At 38.0% G+C, this 19,070-nt stretch overlaps 1 protein-coding gene across 1 annotated transcript in view; it reads left to right on the top strand.

Annotated features, from left to right (window-relative positions):
- The window catches only part of LOC121321337 (capZ-interacting protein-like), a 40,828-nt gene extending 21,969 nt beyond the window's left edge, over positions 1-18,859 (top strand). The window contains exons 2-7 of the mRNA XM_041260231.1: positions 2,621-2,737; positions 10,808-10,897; positions 12,284-12,358; positions 13,891-14,091; positions 14,692-15,417; positions 18,227-18,859. Coding sequence (XP_041116165.1) covers positions 2,621-2,737; positions 10,808-10,897; positions 12,284-12,358; positions 13,891-14,091; positions 14,692-15,417; positions 18,227-18,235 — 1,218 coding nt within the window. The 3' untranslated portion in view covers positions 18,236-18,859. The remainder of the gene's footprint in view (positions 1-2,620; positions 2,738-10,807; positions 10,898-12,283; positions 12,359-13,890; positions 14,092-14,691; positions 15,418-18,226) is intronic.
- The last annotated feature ends 211 nt before the right edge of the window (positions 18,860-19,070 follow it).

Below are 19,070 nucleotides of genomic sequence, written 5' to 3'. Positions count from 1 at the left end.
AAAACTGCAAACAAAAGATGCTGCTTCTTGCAGCGTCCCGCAGCGTCTGCTATCCAGTGTGGCTCTGGTCTCAGTTAGGCTTTGCTGTTCCCTCCCTATCACTCACTCACGGGGTTGCCCAGACTTCTCCAACTAAACTGTCAACGTCCCTTTCTGGTACTTAATATTTTCTGAAATATTTAGTGGCGGCTGTCTTCCTCAGCCGGGCTTGCTTGCCCCATTTCTCTCCAGACACTGGCGATCTTGTTTTAGTTTGTGTACTCCAGGCTTACGAACCCAGCTCCTGCTGTCATTTGTCCTTGAGGGGCAAGATCGAAGCAATAGAAAAGAGTCATTTTTATTGGTCGGTAGACCTGCCTCTCGACCACTCAGAGAGAGGGAGTCGCGACATCACCTCACCCAACCTCTCTGTGTCATTGCTATAATTGGCAGGCAGATCCCATAGGATCCTACAGGATCATGCATGCGACTGATAGCCAGCACAGGTCTCCCCTCTCACAATCATAAATAAAGTTCATTTTTTTTGTAGTTTCACTAGTTCAAGACCAACCCCCATAACACTGATTTTGAAATAGAATTACATTTTAATGATGATTATTTTAAATTAATGCTTGAAAATTTGCCTCAAACGCACTTAGTTTGAGGGTCTAGTAACTGACTGACTGGATGAGGCAGCATAGATGGTGTCTCATTTAAATTATGCAAAAAAAAGTAATCTAGATAACAGAGTAAAAGTTTCAGAGACCAATACAAAATATTGTTAGTTTAGATTGTTTTCTTCTAAAATTTCCATTGATTTTTCACTTCAAAATAGGACCTATAGACTTGTTTCCATAGGGAACAGAATAGAATAAAAGTGGGCCTAGAGCATCCTGTTAAATGTCTTACGGTATTGTTACAAACACATTTATTTGGTTCCAGTGCCATACAATTTGGATGAGAATAATTTAAAACCCAAATGCTTTTTGACAGGTATTGGGAGGAACACATCTGTCATCGTTTAGCCAAAGATGCTGATAATGTTTTAGATAGAAAACAGCAGTTTTTCCTACTCTTTTTTTCCTACTCTCCCTGATAAAAATGACTGGACAGTGGGGTCTCACAGCTATCACTTTTTGTTATCAGGCTGTAATTGTCAATCTTGTCACAGTAACCCTGTTTTCATGGCTAGCCCAGTTCCTGAATGGAAAGTGCTTCTAAGTATAGAGAGGAAAGAAATGGGAACGCAACCCACTTAGAGTTCTTAGAAAAATATGCAAATAGTTTAGCAATGTTGAAGATGCTGGTGATATATATATATACCCGTATATATATAATATATATATATATATATATATATATATATATATATATATATATATATATATATATATATATATATATATATATATATACAACTCTGGAAAAAATTAAGAGACCACTGCAAAATTATCAGTTTCTCTGGTTTTACTATTTATAGGCATGTGTTTGGGTAAAAAGAACATTTTTGTTTTATTCTATAAACTACTGACAGCATTTCTCCCAAATTCCAAATAAAAATATTGTCATTTAGAGCATTTATTTGCAGAAAATGACAACTGGTCAAAATAACAAAAAAGATGCAGTGTTGTCAGACCTCGAATAATGCAAAGAAAATAAGTTCAGATTCATTTTTAAACAACACAATACTAATGTTTTAACTTAGGAAGAGTTCAGAAATCAATATTTGGTGGAATAACCCTGATTTTCAAGCACAGCTTTCATGCGTCTTGGCATGCTCTCCACCAGTCTTTCACATTGATGTTATGCCACTCCTGGTGCAAAAATTCAAGCAGCTCGGCTTGTGACCATCCATCTTCCTCTTGATCACATTCCAGAGGTATTCAATGGGGTTCAGGTCTGGAGATTGGGCTGGCCATGACAGGGTCTTGATCTGGTGGTCCTCTATCCACACCTTGATTGACCTGGCTGTGTGGCATGGAGCATTGTCCTGCTGAAAGAAACAGTCCTCAGAGTTGGGGAACATTGTCAGAGCAGAAGGAAGCAAGTTTTCTTTCAGGACAACCTTGTACTTGGCTGTGTATGTGTGTGTGTGTGTGTGTGTGTGTGTGTGTGTGTGTGTGTGTGTGTAAAAAGTATAAAGGTACTGTATAACACTATATATGTTCTTTCTTCTGCAGAAATAAGGAAACGTCTTAATGTCAGTACTTGTCAGAGAGTTTAAATTATTTTTGGTAGTTAGAGTTCTTGGAAAGGGAAAATAAGTTGCATACCCTATTTAAAATATATCAATTACTTTATTTGTGCTCACTTAAACAGTTCCACCAGCTCAAGTCAGCAAACATTGGCTAAAACATTTGTCTATTTGACTTGTTTCTTTAAAGTTTACCTCTGGAATTAAACACAAGCTTAAAAAGGATGGGGGCTCTCACTTGCCTCATACAGCCACCATGTTTCTATCAATTACAATCAGCTTTATATCCAGCCTCCAGCACATCTTTGCATTGGCATTCTGGTTTCTTCCATCCAACTATGTTTTAAGACAGTTAAACTGACAGTTTGACTTTAAATAAGAGTCAGGAATCGAACTGGATGTATTTCTGTTGTAGCTCATGTTTCCAACCCTGTTACTCTTTTTTAGGACCAATCAATAAGTACAGCCAAAGCCACAGAAGATAAACCTGTCAAGAAATCAGTGGCTGAGCTGGCAGGAAAGTTTAAAGGTCAAGCTGTACCCTCACCTGCAGGAAAGGACGAGGTGAGTCTTAATCATTTGTTTCCGGTCCTGTCAGCTCACTCTGTGTAAGAAAAAACATTTATTTTCAAAACCTTTAGGCAAACAAGTGCATTATGTGTTTGTCCACAATACTAACACAAGAGTATCATATGAGAAAATACATATACTGCCTAAAAAGTCAGTTGTCCAAATTGTAAATACACTTATAGTGGTCATCTACATAACTAGAACCATACTGCTTCTCATTTGATTCCTTTACTGCCTAATTCCTGCTATAACAGCGGAACAACCCAGAAAAGCAGCAAACTGGTACAGAAGTCTTTTTCAGTAAGCATTTTTAGGGCTGTATTTTTTTTCAGTGTAAATCATAGCTTATTTCAAGGCAATTCAGTCTAAAAATAGTTATTTCAAGATGTTTCCCTATTAATCATAATATTTTATTAAAGCAGAAATAAATAATTTTGTAAAATTCAAAATTCATTTTCCTAGAGTTATTATACACAAATGTTCCTAATATTTAAATGTTTACCTGAAAAACAGCACAAGCTAAAGAATTTTAAACACATTTTGTTATCATCATCAGTGAATTATCAATCAAAATAAAAACATAAATAAATGTAAAAATGACAACAGACATGTGAAATATGCCCCCCTTGTACACAAGCAATATTTTTGTATACTTATCAGAAGCAAAATAAACTGACTTGTCATGTCCCTAAATGCAGTGTAACAGGTAGTGCTTGGGTATAAGGCAGACATTTGCTGTATTTATTTTTAATTGATAGAAAAATATGTATATTTACACTATACTTTCCGAAATAGGAATTTTTATGGGGAACTACATACATGGCAATGGGTACATTTTACGGAAATTGTAAAATTCATGATAACCATGATAAAAATATAGCCTTACTTTGGCAGTGTGCTCTGCTCCTGTGTGTGTTTTGTGTTATAGCGTGTGGTGTGTTAATGTTGGTGTATAGATATTGGTGCACGGGATATAAATGGGTCTGTGTAGCACGAGTGATTTAAAATACATAGTTGTATTTAGGCATGGGGATTGCACAATCACTTCACGTGCATTTAAAGTATGTAATAGTATGTGAGCACTGGGATTGCACAAATTAGTTCACGTACTGGGATTCAAGTGAATAGTTAATTAGTAATTGAATCCCGGCACAACAGTATATATAGATGCACATTTACTCACTCGGGGTTGTGTGTTCAGGGCGAAGGAACAGGCGAGAATGAGGAGGTAATAATAATAATAATAATAATAATAATAATAATAATAATAATAATAATAATAATAATAATAATAATAACTGCTACGAGTGCTGGAAGCACCAGCACCGTACTTGTTTTGTGTTTAGTGTTCGTCCACCCTGTTTTGGCGTTTGGTTCGTCTATTTATTTTGGCCTAAAGTGCTGTGTGCTGTTTTGTATAAGTCTTTTATTTTTCTGTGTATTTAATAAATGCACTGTGCGCCTTTCTGGCCTGACCCAACAGCCAGCCTGTTCACACTTACCTATTTATGTGGCTCATGAATTTATTAATAATATTGTATTTTTAAAACTTAGTTTCATGTAAAAGGGTAAATACACCACTTAAAAAAACAAGGTATATTAGCAGAGACTACACAGTTACTGAGCAAGGTTATCTGGGATTATGGACCATTTTTCAGCCAGCAGGTCTACGATTAATAAAACAGAATGTACACTTACATATCTTACGTGAATAAAACAGTTGGGGGAAAAAAATGAAATCACATGACCCATTATTTTAAGAGGCTGTTATTTTTAGACGAGAGGCTTGGTTTCCTTCACAAGCTTGCAGCTGTTTTGTATACTAGGTCTGGAAACAATAATACATTTAAACATTTCTATTAAGGTAAACCATAGCAACATGCCTAAACTACAGAGTACAGGTCATTTTTAAAGAGAAGGAATACTGGTTCCATATATTCTAAATACTACCCCATTAGCAACTGTATATCCCTTTACAGAAAGTCAATGGACTTCTGTCACCCAGCCTTTGTTGACTAATGTCAGAGTTCACATTTAAATTGAGGGTGGCATCCCTCAACCAGAAGGCAAAACCCTGGACTAAATTGTCTTTTCATTCTGTACTACCTTAATACATTATAATTATCAAAGCTGTGCATCTGCTTTTAAATACACAGTTCAAAAATGTTAAATAAAAATTGGCAATATAGAATGGGTTGAAAATCTGGTTGAGACTTTTGTTCCACAGTGTGCATCAATACCCATGACAGTGCTGTTTTACAGCTGTAGGTAATGGAATCACAAAGAACCCAAGTATCTAGTACAATAAGCCAGTTTGTACCTGAACTCAAATCTAAACTTAATATCTGCTTGTGACAAAGATGGTGTGTGTGGTGACGTCATACCAGGAGATGAATGCACCACAAAAATAGTAGACTGGGGTATAACTGCACTGTGGCACGTTTATTTACAAAATAAAAGGTTGAAACAAAACACTGATACAAAACAAAGGGCACGTGGGGCAAAATAAACAGACAAACAAAGCACTAATACAAACAACTAATACAAACGATTATCAATGGTTTACTTTTTACTTTTACTTTCTTCACCTCCTCTCTACTCCTGTTCTCCACTCACCGAACACTCAACCCCATTGCAGTCAAAGCTGCAGGTCTTTATAGTAGGGACCGAGCGATTAACTAGCTATTAATTATCTTATTATCCCTCGGTCACATTTTGCACAGGTTTAATAATTCTGTGTGACTGTCAGCTAGTTAAATAATCAGTAGCTGACAGTCACGCATTCTCACAAGGTATTTTAAAAAGCAAAATAATAATAATAATAATAATAATAATAATAATAATAATAATAATAATAATAATAATAATAATAATAAACAAATACAAAATATGCACAGGGGCATGGAGTACTCCCTCTCACACTTATACAGTTTTTAACTTTAACTGCTCACTGCACTGATATGTGACTGGCATCTTTGAGCCACATTGAACTTTAGCATCATTAGTTGACTAGAATTTCCGACAAAAATAACACACTTAAAACACAGGTGGCTGACATTGCTAACTCGCTAGAGCAGTATGTGACCATGAGTGTGTATAAGGGAATTGTACACTACCTGCATTTAAATTTATAAAGCAGGTAGTGCATCTTAAAAATATATATATAAAAATATATTGTCCAATTAGTATTGGGAGGGTGGGCTCTATTTTCCAATCGTGTGGAGACAGACAGGTTTGATATGAGATTAAAACAGACATATTCTGTCTAGTTTAGTACACCTCTCTCAAGTTTGGCCTGGGGTCAGACCCAGTTTGGAGAACCGAAAATATTAAAAGATACACATCTATGTATCAATGTCATTTCCTACTGAAATTATTTGATGAAGAAGCAAGTTGTTCCTTTTCAATTTGAAGACGACCATCAGCAATACTTTTGGGATATGCCTCCTCTGTGTCCAGTGCCTGTGCATGCAGCATGCCTCCTCTGTGTCCAGTGCCTGTGCATGCAGCATGCCTCCTCTGTGTCCAGTGTCTGTGCATGCAGCATGCCTCCTCTGTGTCCAGTGTCTGTGCATGCAGCATGCCTCCTCTCCAGTGTCTGTGCATGCAGCATGCCTCCTCTGTGTCCATTGTCTGCATGCAGCACTCCTCCTCTGTGTCCAGTGTCTGTGCATGCAGCACGACTCCTCTGTGTCCATTGCCTGTGCATGCAGTACGCCTCCTCTGTGTCCAGTGTCTGTGCATGCAGCACGCCTCCTCTATGTCCAGTGTCTGTGCATGCAGCACGCCTCTTCTGCCTTGGGAGATGCTTCTTTTTGCAAGATCCGCTATTTCTCCCTAAGGTGTATGGCTTTCTACATAAAACAGTCAGTGGAGCAAGAGGCTTTCCATTCCCCTCCTTTTTCTTCAGAGGAGGATCAAAGATTAAACTCCCTTTGCTCGGTTCGGGCATTGAGATGTTATGCTGACAGGACGAGAGCTCTGCGTCAGTCTGGCCAGCTCTTTGTCTGTTATGGTGTAAGGACCCTTGGTCAAGCCCTCTCAAAGCAGCGGCTGTCTCACTTTGTGGACACAGTTTTGACTGCATATACTAATGCCGGCCTACCCCCACCTGGGCGGGTGGGTGCACACAGTACCAGAGGAGTGGCTACATCATGGGCCCTCTTTAGAGGAGCCTCACTATCTGACATATGTACTGCGGCTAGCTGGGCTACCCCGCATATTTTCACCAGGTTCTACCGACTTAATGTGTTAGATCCCTATACGCCTTCATTATGCACAAGGGTCCTTGAGGTTGCACGCTCGCACCGCTAACCATGGTTTTGTGGTCTCAAGATGTCCCTCGTCTGCTGTCTCCACTCACACTCACTCGCAATGGCTTTGGTATACCTTTCCCAAAAGTATTGTTGGTGGTCACCTTCGAATTGAAAGGGAATGTTAGGTTACGGATGTAATGCTTGTTTAAGAACATAAGAACATAAGAAAGTTTACAAACGAGAGGAGGCCATTCGGCCCATCTTGCTCGTTTGGTTGTTAGTAGCTTATTGATCCCAGAATCTCATCAAGCAGCTTCTTGAAGGATCCCAGGGTGTCAGCTTCAACAACATTACTGGGGAGTTGATTCCAGACCCTCACAATTCTCTGTGTAAAAAAGTGCCTCCTATTTTCTGTTCTGAATGCCCCTTTGTCTAATCTCCATTTGTGACCCCTGGTCCTTGTTTCTTTTTTCAGGCTGAAAAAGTCCCTTGGGTCGACACTGTCAATACCTTTTAGAATTTTGAATGCTTGAATTAGGTCGCCACGTAGTCTTCTTTGTTCAAGACTGAACAGATTCAATTCTTTTAACCTGTCTGCATATGACATGCCTTTTAAGCCCAGAATAATTCTGGTCGCTCTTCTTTGCACTCTTTCTAGAGCAGCAATATCTTTTTTTATAGCGAGGTGACCAGAACTGCACACAATATTCAAGATGAGGTCTTACTAGTGCATTGTACAGTTTTAACATTACTTCCCTTGATTTAAATTCGACACTTTTCACAATGTATCCGAGCATCTTGTTAGCCTTTTTTATAGCTTCCCCACATTGTCTAGATGAAGACATTTCTGAGTCAACAAAAACTCCTAGGTCTTTTTCATAGATTCCTTCTCCAATTTCAGTATCTCCCATATGATATTTATAATGTACATTTTTATTTCCTGCGTGCAGTACCTTACAATTTTCTCTATTAAATGTCATTTGCCATGTGTCTGCCCAGTTCTGAATCTTGTCTAGATCATTTTGAATGACCTTTGCTGCTACAACAGTGTTTGCCACTCCTCCTACTTTTGTGTCGTCTGAAAATTTAACAAGTTTGCTTACTATACCAGAATCTAAATCATTAATGTAGATTAGGAATAGCAGAGGACCTAATACTGATCCCTGTGGTACACCGCTGGTTACCACACTCCATTCTGAGGTTTTTCCTCTAATCAGTACTTTCTGTTTTCTACATGTTAACCACTCCCTAATCCATGTACATGTGTTTCCTTGAATCCCAACTGCGTTCAGTTTGAGAATTAATCTTTTGTGCGGGACTTTGTCAAAAGCTTTCTGGAAATCTAAATAAACCATGTCATATGCTTTGCAATTATCCATTATCGATGTTGCATCCTCAAAAAAATCAAGCAAGTTAGTTAGACACGATCTCCCTTTCCTAAAACCATGTTGACTGTCTCCCAGGACCCTGTTACCATATAGGTAATTTTCCATTTTGGATCTTATTATAGTTTCCATAAGTTTGCATATAATAGAAGTCAGGCTTACTGGTCTGTAGTTACCTGGTTCAGTTTTGTTTCCCTTTTTGTGGATCAGTATTACGTTTGCAATTTTCCAGTCTGTCGGTACCACCCCTGTGTCAAGAGACTGCTGCATGATCTTGGTTAGCGGTTTGTAAATTACTTCTTTCATTTCTTTGAGTACTACTGGGAGGATCTCATCCGGCCCAGGGGATTTGTTTATTTTAAGAGCTCCTAGTCCCTTTAACACCTCTGCCTCAGTTATTTAAAACTGGATAGGAACTGGATGACATGTGGGGCATGTTGTCAGTATCTTCCTTTGTAAAAACTTGTGAAAAGTAATCATTTAATATATTTGCTATTTTTTTTTCTTCATCTACGATTTTGCCATTTGTATCTCTTAAACATTAAATCTCCTCTTTGAATGTTCTCTTGCTGTTGTAATATTGGAAAAACATTTTGGAATTGGTTTTAGCTCCCTTAGCAATGTTCATTTCTATTTCTCTCTTGGCCTTTCTAACTTCCTTTTTGACTTGCGTTTGCAGTTCCGTGTACTCTTTCTGCGTACTTTCTTTTTGGTCCTTTTTTAATGCTCTGTAAAGTGCCTTTTTTCGCTGAATATTTTTTTAATTGATCTATTAAACCATTTTGGCAATTTAGTTTTACATTTAGATTTGTCTACTTTAGGGATGTAATTGTTTTGCGCCTCTAGTACTACATTTTTGAAGAATAACCATCCTTCTTCTGTGGGTGTTTTCTCTATTTTACTCCAATCTACTTCTGTTAGTCTCTGTTTCATACCTTCATAGTTTGCTTTTCTAAAATTGTAAACCTTAGCTTTAGTCATTACTTTTGGGGTTTTAAAAAACACTTCAAATGAGACCATGCTGTGGTCTGAGTTTGCCAGTGGTTCTCTGACCTCTGTTTTAGTTATTCTGTCTTTGTTATTTGAAAAGACTAAATCAAGGCATGCCTCCCCTCTAGTCGGTGCCTTGACAAATTGTGTTAGGAAGCAGTCATTTGTCATTTCCACCATTTCAATTTCATCCTTCGTGCTACCCACCGGGTTTTCCCATTTTATATGGGGGAAGTTGAAATCCCCCATTAGTATGGCTTCTCCTTTGCTACACGCATTTCTAATGTCATTGTATAACAGATTATTTTGCTCACCGTCTGAATCTGGCGGTCTATAGCATGCTCCTATTATTATGCCCTTTGAATTTTTGTCCGTTATTCTGACCCATATTGATTCGGCTTTATTTTCTTTGTCCAGGTTTAACACCTGGGCTTCAAGACTGTTTCTTATGTATAGCGCTACCCCTCCTCCTCTTCTGTCCTGCCTGTCTTTCCTATACAGTGTATACCCACAAATATTATATTCGTCCCCATCACTCTCAGATAACCACGTTTCTGTAACACCTATCACATCATAGTTACCTGTTAGTGCAGTAGCTTCAAGTTCTAGAATTTTGTTTCTGATACTTCTATCATTTAGATAAATACATTTAATGGTTGTCTTACCTGGGTTGTTGTTCTTGTTTTGATGCAGTATCCCTTCTGTTTTGATGCGGTCTCCCTTGTGTTTTTTTGTTGATTTCTCCCCCCTTCCTTTCTAGTTTAAATGCTTCCTGAAAGAGAAGACGACCACCAAAATTAGAGGTTGCCTTCGCGAGTTTGATGCAAAAGAGGAAGTGACCACCGAGGATGTCACTCCCTGGAGGGGCCTAATGGCAGCTCTAATATAAAATGCTCAGTGAATACCTGACCTGTGGCAGGCATATCCAAAATGTTATGGTTGGTGGTCGTCTTCTCTTTCAGGGAACCAGGGTTACATCTGTAACCTAACGTTTTTATACATGACATCAAGGTCTGGGTACATAGGCTGGCTGCCTCAAAAATCAAAAACATGTATTTATTTGTGGTGGTAGAGAGGGGTGTTTGTTCTTCATTATAAGCATTTTTTTTTTATTTTTATTAAATTCACTGTATGTAAATCTTCTAATTGACCCGCTAGCAAGAATCCCTAAGGTGTGATGTCACTCTTCACGTCACCACTGTGGCTCTGTATCTTTTAATTCTATGATCTAGTCAGACAACTTCAGTACTGTAGAAGGAGTTTATATAGTTTAGTGTGACAGGGATTTGTTTGTTTCTAAAGTAACTGAATACAAAACTGTGTGTAATGCCTGTGCTTGAAATACACCTCTTTAAGATGATTTGCCAGTTCTTTGATGTACTGACCTGCCTCAGCAAACTTAATTTAGGATGTTTTTCTTTCCTCACAAATAGCAACAGAACAACAGAGTAAATCGAAGGAGACCCCCTTGCTCACTTCCGCTGCATGACACGAAGAAAGAATCTGGACAAAGTGAAGAACAGGTGAGAGTATGATTTTGTTTTTCTGGGTTTTTTTTGCTGGTGTCGTACAGTAAGTAAACAGTAAGGAGACTTGACAGCACAGCCGATTGGCACTGGGTTGTGAAAGCATTTTAAATCTAGGTCTGCGTTTCAGTTCTGGTCAGTAAATCAGCATGGTTGTTACAGGTCCATGTGATTACAAGAATTATAATCCAGCCAAACCTTAAACAGTGTTTAATCTTCAACAAGTGAAACAGAGGCAGCTTGATTCCTTTTTTTGTTGTTGTTTTTATTCTTAGCATTAGAAACTTACACTTCTCAAGATATTTTTGTTATTTTCTTGTTTTTTTTTTAGCATACATTTGGAAAATGCAGAACAGGGAAGTGTAGGTACAGAAATGTAAAACAACTGACTATAGGTGAATACTGACCTGAAGCAACAGTTTAAAACTCACAAGAATGAAACGAATTTCAACACAATATTGTTATTATAATACAGTCTGCGCTGCCTAATCGGGATAATCAGGATTTCTGCTTAAATGGGATACAGCTCTGGGAGACGAATCTTCCCAGTGCTATTTATGTAGTTTAATTGGGACGTCACTTTGTTTAATTAGGATACAGTATTTTCAAATGATGAACGGAGATCGTTTTTCAGAACAAGACAGGTCATGTAGCACAGTGCAGTGAGTACATGATTACACTGTGACTTGTGTAAATTGCGTAAACCACATTGAACTCTTGAAGAAGGAGGAGTCTCCTGTGGTTTCTCAGGCTGCTGTTGCAAAGAAAGTTGGCATTGAAATAAGATTCAAAATGAAAGGGGCAAATATTGGAACAACAAATCAAAAGTTATTGTCAGACTCTGACGACGCACCTGTACACTATGCACACGCATTTATCACTCATATACTTTTACACGCACATACTGTGATAGTGGGCCATGGTGTTCTACTTTTTATGATATATGATATAATTTTCTCACATATCAATTTTACTTCCTAATTACATTATGCCTCCAGGGATGTTTTCACACCTTTCTCCAGCTTTATATATGAAGTATGGGTCATGCATTTTAGAAACACAGTAGACACTAAATTATCAATTCTGGCGACACACATTTTAGTGTAATCAACTATTTTCAATAATCAATGCTGGATTGCAAATACTTATACTTTAGAAGTAGGCATGAAAAAGTTACACACATAAATCTGATATTAGATAATCAAGTGATAGCTTTATAGGGTATTAAGGCAGGCGACACCAGAGATACCAAAACGTACGCATTTTAAACAGTTTGAAGTTACACAGGTTACCAGACTTTCTAAGGCAATCCATATTTATCGAATGCAAAACGCGGTTGTAGTCGTCTGTTTTTCATTCATTCATTTTCTCTGCCTTCCACAGAAAGGAGCCACCAATGCCTCTTCACTTTCTCTCAAAGTGAAGGCCAAGAATTCACCTCTCATTGAAAAACTGCAGGTAGGTTTCAAGGCAATGAATATAATAATAATAATAATAATAATAATAATAATAATAATAATAATAATAATAATAATAATAATAATAATAATAATAAACAACTTTATTTTATATAGCGCCTTTAAAAGCAACGTCTCAAAGCGCTTGAATATGTTTGTTTTTTATATGCAGACTGATAATGACGAGATACTTTATTTACAAACTGAAGAAAATATACAGCAGTGTCTGTCTAATAATGTTTTGGAATACTGTCATTGTGAGCGGCGGTGTGACTATTTCTCGATTATTACTGCCTGCTGGGGTGGGAAGATGCAGTGGTCTGCTCATCGTCATTTTTAAGAATTTTTTTGTGTGCTACTGAAAGGTGAGGAACCTTGGCACTGGCTGTTGTTAGGCTTCCGTCACAGCTCTGGTAATGCACATCAATACTGCCCGAATACCCCCTGCTATATTACCCTGTGCCTATCAAGATGAAGTGAGTTGTGTTTTTATCATGTGTACCCTGAGTTCTAGGCAAAGATGGCCACGCTTATTTCACTTGTGTCGTGAGCAGAAACACTTCCAGAGGTTCTACTTTCAGCCCTCTATCAACATAGGTCTAATCTGCCACCTAGTGGAATATAATATCATTGTTAAACTGCAACAAGTCCTCTACGTGTAATTCAACACCTCAGTAAGCTCCTCAGTTTAATTGGCTTACTCAGTGTCAGGTGTAAGCCTGCTCACTCAGTGTTTGTTCAATGTAGAAAGCTGATCTGACAGAAATCTCTGTTGCACTGCTTTACAGTATGGGTCAAAAGGAATGCAAGTTTTCACTTTTCGTTTATTCCCCTCCACAGGTATGGTTTATTTTCGGTTGTGCTTTAATGACATCTAGTTAACTGTGTTTCTATCTGTATTGGCCACATTCAATGAAATGTTTTCTTGTAGCTGATTCTTCCTATTTATATACCGGGTGGATACAAGTCATAACTTTGCAATGTGCTGCAGATAGCAATGAGACTTTACAGATGTGGAGGCTGTTATGATTATAGTATTTGTGATGTTTTTGTTTTCCTCAAAGACTTCTTTCAACAGTCTTATATATATGTGTGTGTGTTTTTATTTAAAGCTATTTTTAAGCGTCACACAGGCCTGAAGAATTCAAATTCGTTAAACCGTGATTATAGTTTGCCTAATCACATTCATAACTTAAAAGCACTCACGGAAATGTAAGTCAAATTAGAAAATCCCCTAATATACAATTTATGCAAATGTACGCTTGCACGTGATATGTCATGGGATCCATTAGACCTGCAATATATAAAGTGTGTGAGAGTGTGCAACTATTCAGCAACAATCATGGGAAGTATCAGAAGTATCTTAGTGACTTCACAAGTGGCATGATAGTGGATGCTGTGCAGCATGCCTCGTCACTCAAGGCAGGTGCTGCATTGAGTCAAACGTCAGAAATGGCAGCGTTTGCAGGAAGAAACCACCTGAAAGCAGGATCGTAGCCACACTATTCAAAAATACCTATTCCTTGTTTCCAGGCCAACCTGGCATTATCTCCCAATGCCCTGCTGCCATCTCCCAAGAGTCCTGGAGTGAAGCTCCCCCCCTCCCCCTTCCCCTTCGCCAGCCCTCCGTCCACTCCCAGCAGTCCAGGCGTGCGTTCCCGCTCCAGTGAAGAAGAGGCGTCGGTCAGCTTTGACAAACCAGCAGAGGGCACTGTGTTACACAACATAAACAAGGTAAAACAGGCCAAATGGGGTTGTTTGAATACAGCTGAATACATAAGAACCTCTTTTATAAAGGCTTTGTAAATACTGGTGTGTGTGTATGTGTGTGTGTGTGTGTGGGTGGAAGGGGAGTTGTGTTGATATCACATCTTACAGCTTGCTTTCGCACTAGGGGGGACATTCAGTGAAACTAATCTAACATTTATATTTAAAGATTACATAAAGCAACAATCCACGACGAAGTGTAGCTCATGGCGGTTAAGGACTGATAGATATAGTTGAGGGCGTGACAGTACCAATATGATGTGGGAAAAGGCTGCATTAAATGGGGTTATTATATTTATAAACTAAAAAAATTTTTCAACTTCATATACCGTACATTCAAGATCATTAAAAGATTACTATGGGTTTGTAGCAGCCTTATTGAATTATATGATTTTTTTGCTTGGTTTATCATTCATCTGTATTGCAAGCTTGAACATCATTTAAAACTTGTCTACACTGTTTATTGCACCAGAGACGGAATTTCTTCCATAACTTTAAACATACTTTATGAAGCAGTATATATTTTTATTGTCTCAAATCTTCCCATTTCTATGTCGTTTTGCACAGGGACGAGCCCGTCTCTCCATCAAGCGCAGACCACCAAGCCGGAAGCTCAGGAAGTCGTCATCTGAAGAGCCAACAGGCAAGACTCCATCCCCCAGCCAGGAGCAGCCACAGAGGAATGGAGAGGATGACGTGTTTGAAGCAGTCAAAGTAGAGGATCCCAAAGAAGACAAGCCCTCAAAGAAAGAGTCTGAAGGAGGTGTAAAGAGCTCTGAAGGGGACAAGCTGCAAGATGCCCCCAAGTCCAAAAAACTGGGGGAGAGTGTAGAGCACGTGGGCAAAGTTTCAGAGGAAGAACCTGACAGGCCACAGGAAACCCCTGAGGCTTGTGAGAATATGGAAGTGGAGCACAGGCCCAGCAAGAAAGCCCAGGCAGAGACTAGAGCCTTGGACAATACCCCTGGAGATACACAGGCTGCTGGCTTGATCAACAACAATGAAGATACAAAAACTGGAGAGACCAGCAGGGGGGAGGAAGAGTTGAAGACAAATCAGGAGGAGGAGGTGAAGACAAATCAGGAGGAGGTGAAGACAAATCTGGAGGAGAAGCTGAAGACAAATCAGGAGGAGGTGAAGACAAATCAGGAGGAGGTGAAAACAAATCAGGAGGAGAAGCTGAAGACAAATCAGGAGGAGCTGAAGATAAATCAGGAGGAGCTGAAGACAAATCAGGAGGATTTGAAGACACATCAGGAGGAGGAGATGAAGACAAACGGTTCAGATGACAAGGTAAGATTATTAAATGTGTTTAATATGCTACTGATTATTACTTTAGGGATAATTTAAAGCATTCCACAAAAAGAAAATAGTACCTGAAGGCCAATATATTTTGAGCATTTGAAAATATTTGAAACTTCTTCGAAACTGATCAGACAGACATACTGTCAGGGTGCAGCAGACAAAATGGTCCCCTTTCTTTTTGTGTTCTCTATCCAACATTCAAGAGGTTAAATGAAATAAAGGGACCATTTCTGAGTGCTGTATATAATGTAATGTATACTGTCAAATTAATTGATTTACTGACATAATTAGATAGAAATAAAAGATATAAACATTATTCTATTGACCTTATGCAGGACAGTATTCTTTTTCAGGTATTCATTTCTTAATTCCCTTTAAACGAAACAAATCAGAGTGCTGACAGGTGGAAGATAATCATTGATAATTGGGCTAATTAGACATTTAGGTTTATTTTATTGAAGAGCAGGTGTTTTCTTTTTTTGTTTCCAATCATTCTGGGTGTTTTTTTAATTGCAGTTTCTCAGATCATTTCTGAAGAGTCTGTGCTTTCATCTGAGTTCAGGAGCTGTTCCTCAATTCTAGTTGCATGAACTGATTTAAAGTTTCTAGTGATTTGGTACTTTGGATCCAGTTTCATTTTGTATTACGGTAGATGGTGCTTATAAATATAAAGACAGGCTGATCTAGCCTATGGCTGTTTCTGGCTAGGTGCCTAGCAAGCTCAGCCAGACACCTGCAGGGCTGGCCTTTGTCCTCTAGGGGCCAGTAACTCACTGACATCCACTCTCAAGTTCCTGAGTGTAAGAAAACTGGGTTGATCGTGGGATCAGAGCACACCCACTGAACCTTCAGTTCTCCTAGGTGCAGTGAGGGGAACAAAAATTGGGCATTCTAAATTGGGTAGAAAATTGAAAAGAAAAAAGAGATGCCTCATCCCTTCTTAGCACACCATTTTTCCAAAGGGAATCTAATTTAATAGGACAGAATTACATAGTCAAATATGTATCAATTGAATGTAAGAATTTATAATCTGTTAGATAACAAATGTTAGATGTTTATCCACCACAGAAACTATGCAAATAGACCCAGTCAGCATTTGGAAGGCTAACTTCCAATTAATATCAACTTCCTTTATGCATAACTGAGGTTTAGGTTATTTGAATCATTTGAAGGAAACATAACCTGAAGCATTGTGAACTACAGGAGATGTGTGACCAATAATGCAGTTCATTTTAATGTGTGAAACTATCAATTCACTTTTTTTTTTCTCTAATAAAATAAATCATTGTTACAATCCATTTTATCAGCAACTAATTAAAAGATGACTGCTCCTTATATAGTCTGCATTTGCTTTGTATTCACTTTGTCAATCAGGTGTGTCAATCAAATGTTATCTTACTATTTCTTATATACACACAATGCTCCCTCGCTATAAGGCTCTCGGTTATAACGCGCCTCGGATATAATGCTCCTACAGCATGTCCTCCAATTCCCTATACAGTATATCTCGCTTTCTCGCACCTGGTTTGCTGGTCTGTCGCTTCAAATTGAACTCCCGACCGCTGTTTAGCCGGGCTATTTATAGGTTAAAAACTGCCAATTAAAATGATTTGGTAAAAAATATAGTGTTGATTACATGGGGCTTTAGGCATGGTTAATTCACAGAAAGTTACATTTTTGCTTCAATATATGTGCATTATAGAGAGTTAGTTTATTTTGTATTTTAGTCAGAAGTGTGTTGTTATGTATCCTGGGGTGCCTCCCACCCCTTCCCATTTACAACACTCATATTGTGTGCCCCCCAAAAACTGCGTTATAGCAAGGGAGACTGTGTGTGTGTGTGTGTGTGTGTGTGTGTGTATATATATATATATATATATATATATATATATATATATATATATATATATATATATATATATATGTATGTGTGTGTGTGTGTGTGTGTGTGTGTGTGTGTGTGTGTGTGTGTGTGTGTATATATATATATATATATATATATATATATATATATATATATATATATATAAGTCAATCAATTTACAAGTAAGTAAATTGAATTTGATTACAGGTTAACAATAAGTCAAGTATATTGGTGTTTTAAACTAAATGTAATTCTTGTGTGAAAGTATTCAAAGGCTATGACTGCATCACACAAACGAAATGCTGTCTTAAATAAGAGTGATTGTACTTTGCAGTACCACTACATCGTGAGTATTTTTCTGCCCTAAAAGCGACTGTATAAACTGTGGCAGCGCATAGAAACCGTCAATTCTGAACTTTACAGTTACAATCAAAAACAATCCATGTCACAACAACCTTAGCTTTCCTCTTTTCCAGTTTACCTTTTATTCTCTATAAACTACATTAAAAAGCAATAATTTTGCAATAACAAATGAATTAGAAATGTGCTTTTAAATGACATTAACTTCTTTTACAAAATATAATTAGTTATCAAAACAAGAGTGGACCATGGCAAGTTTCATCACATTACAGTGCACTGTGTTCTGTACTGTTGATACAGTATTTGTATTTTGGTTTTAATGATACTAAAAAGACTCAAAGCTATTCCCTCCTAGTTATGTCATCTCAAGATTGGCAAACACTCTCTGGAAAAGGCTTTGAAATATGTCAACTTTGGCACCTCTGCTTTGTTCATTTTGCATAACATTGCCTCATTTTTGGCCTGCTTTCCGAAAAGTGACCATAACCAGTAAACATGCTATTATGTGGCAAGTGTGCTCACAGATTTAAGCTACCTTATAAATCCTCCCTCCCCCCCTTTATATTGTTGCAGGACAAATGACCTGAGGGCGATGGAAACTGAGATGACTGAGAAACCAAACCTGTCCAATCACTGGAGGCTGGTTTGCATATAACAGCCAATCCAAATAAGTCAACGAACACCCGTCCAAGCTCAGGTTCCAGACATTCACCATTGCAGGAGTCCTCAGGCTTCTTCTCTCATCTTTGTATATTAACCCTTAGAGTGCTGGAGGCCAGTACACTTCATGTTCTTATAGGCATCTCCTCTTCATCTCATGTTTGCGTTGTGGAAGGTTTCCATGGAAACAGTGATTTACAATAACAATGTCAGTCAAGAGAAGTCAGCTTGGATTCTAAAAGTGTTTATCCATGGATAACACATAAAAGGAAGGATTTAAATAGAGATAGTGTTAATATTTTGCTAGTGACTTCACATGGGTTTCCATATAGGCTGCAGTTTTAACAATTAAAGCTGCATATATAAAAAACAGCGGGTATCGCTGTATAGAAATGACACAGCCTGCTGTATTCTTCAGCAGTCTATAGGCTACGAGTGAGAAGAGTTTACTATTCCCAAGTTAAAGATATATTGTTACTGTATTTGTGGAAAAAAATACTAAAAATATTAAAGCTTTGTACATGTTTTTAAGGAATTTATAAAAAAATAAAAGCTCATGTTTGTGTGATTTTTGTAATGTTAAATCCCCTCCACACACACATTGTTTTTATATCACATCAATATGGAGCTGAACATACTGCCTTTGTTTTTATATCACATCAATATGGAGCTGAGCATACTGCCTTATCTGTAGATGACATTTTTTATGTGGCTGATTTGTGTTGGTTGAACTGTTGGTCATGTTTGATATACTGTA

Source organism: Polyodon spathula, chromosome 9, assembly GCF_017654505.1.
Source record: "Polyodon spathula isolate WHYD16114869_AA chromosome 9, ASM1765450v1, whole genome shotgun sequence".
Taxonomy (NCBI): Eukaryota; Metazoa; Chordata; class Actinopteri; order Acipenseriformes; family Polyodontidae; genus Polyodon; species Polyodon spathula.
This window is presented reverse-complemented; position numbering and strand designations above follow the sequence as displayed.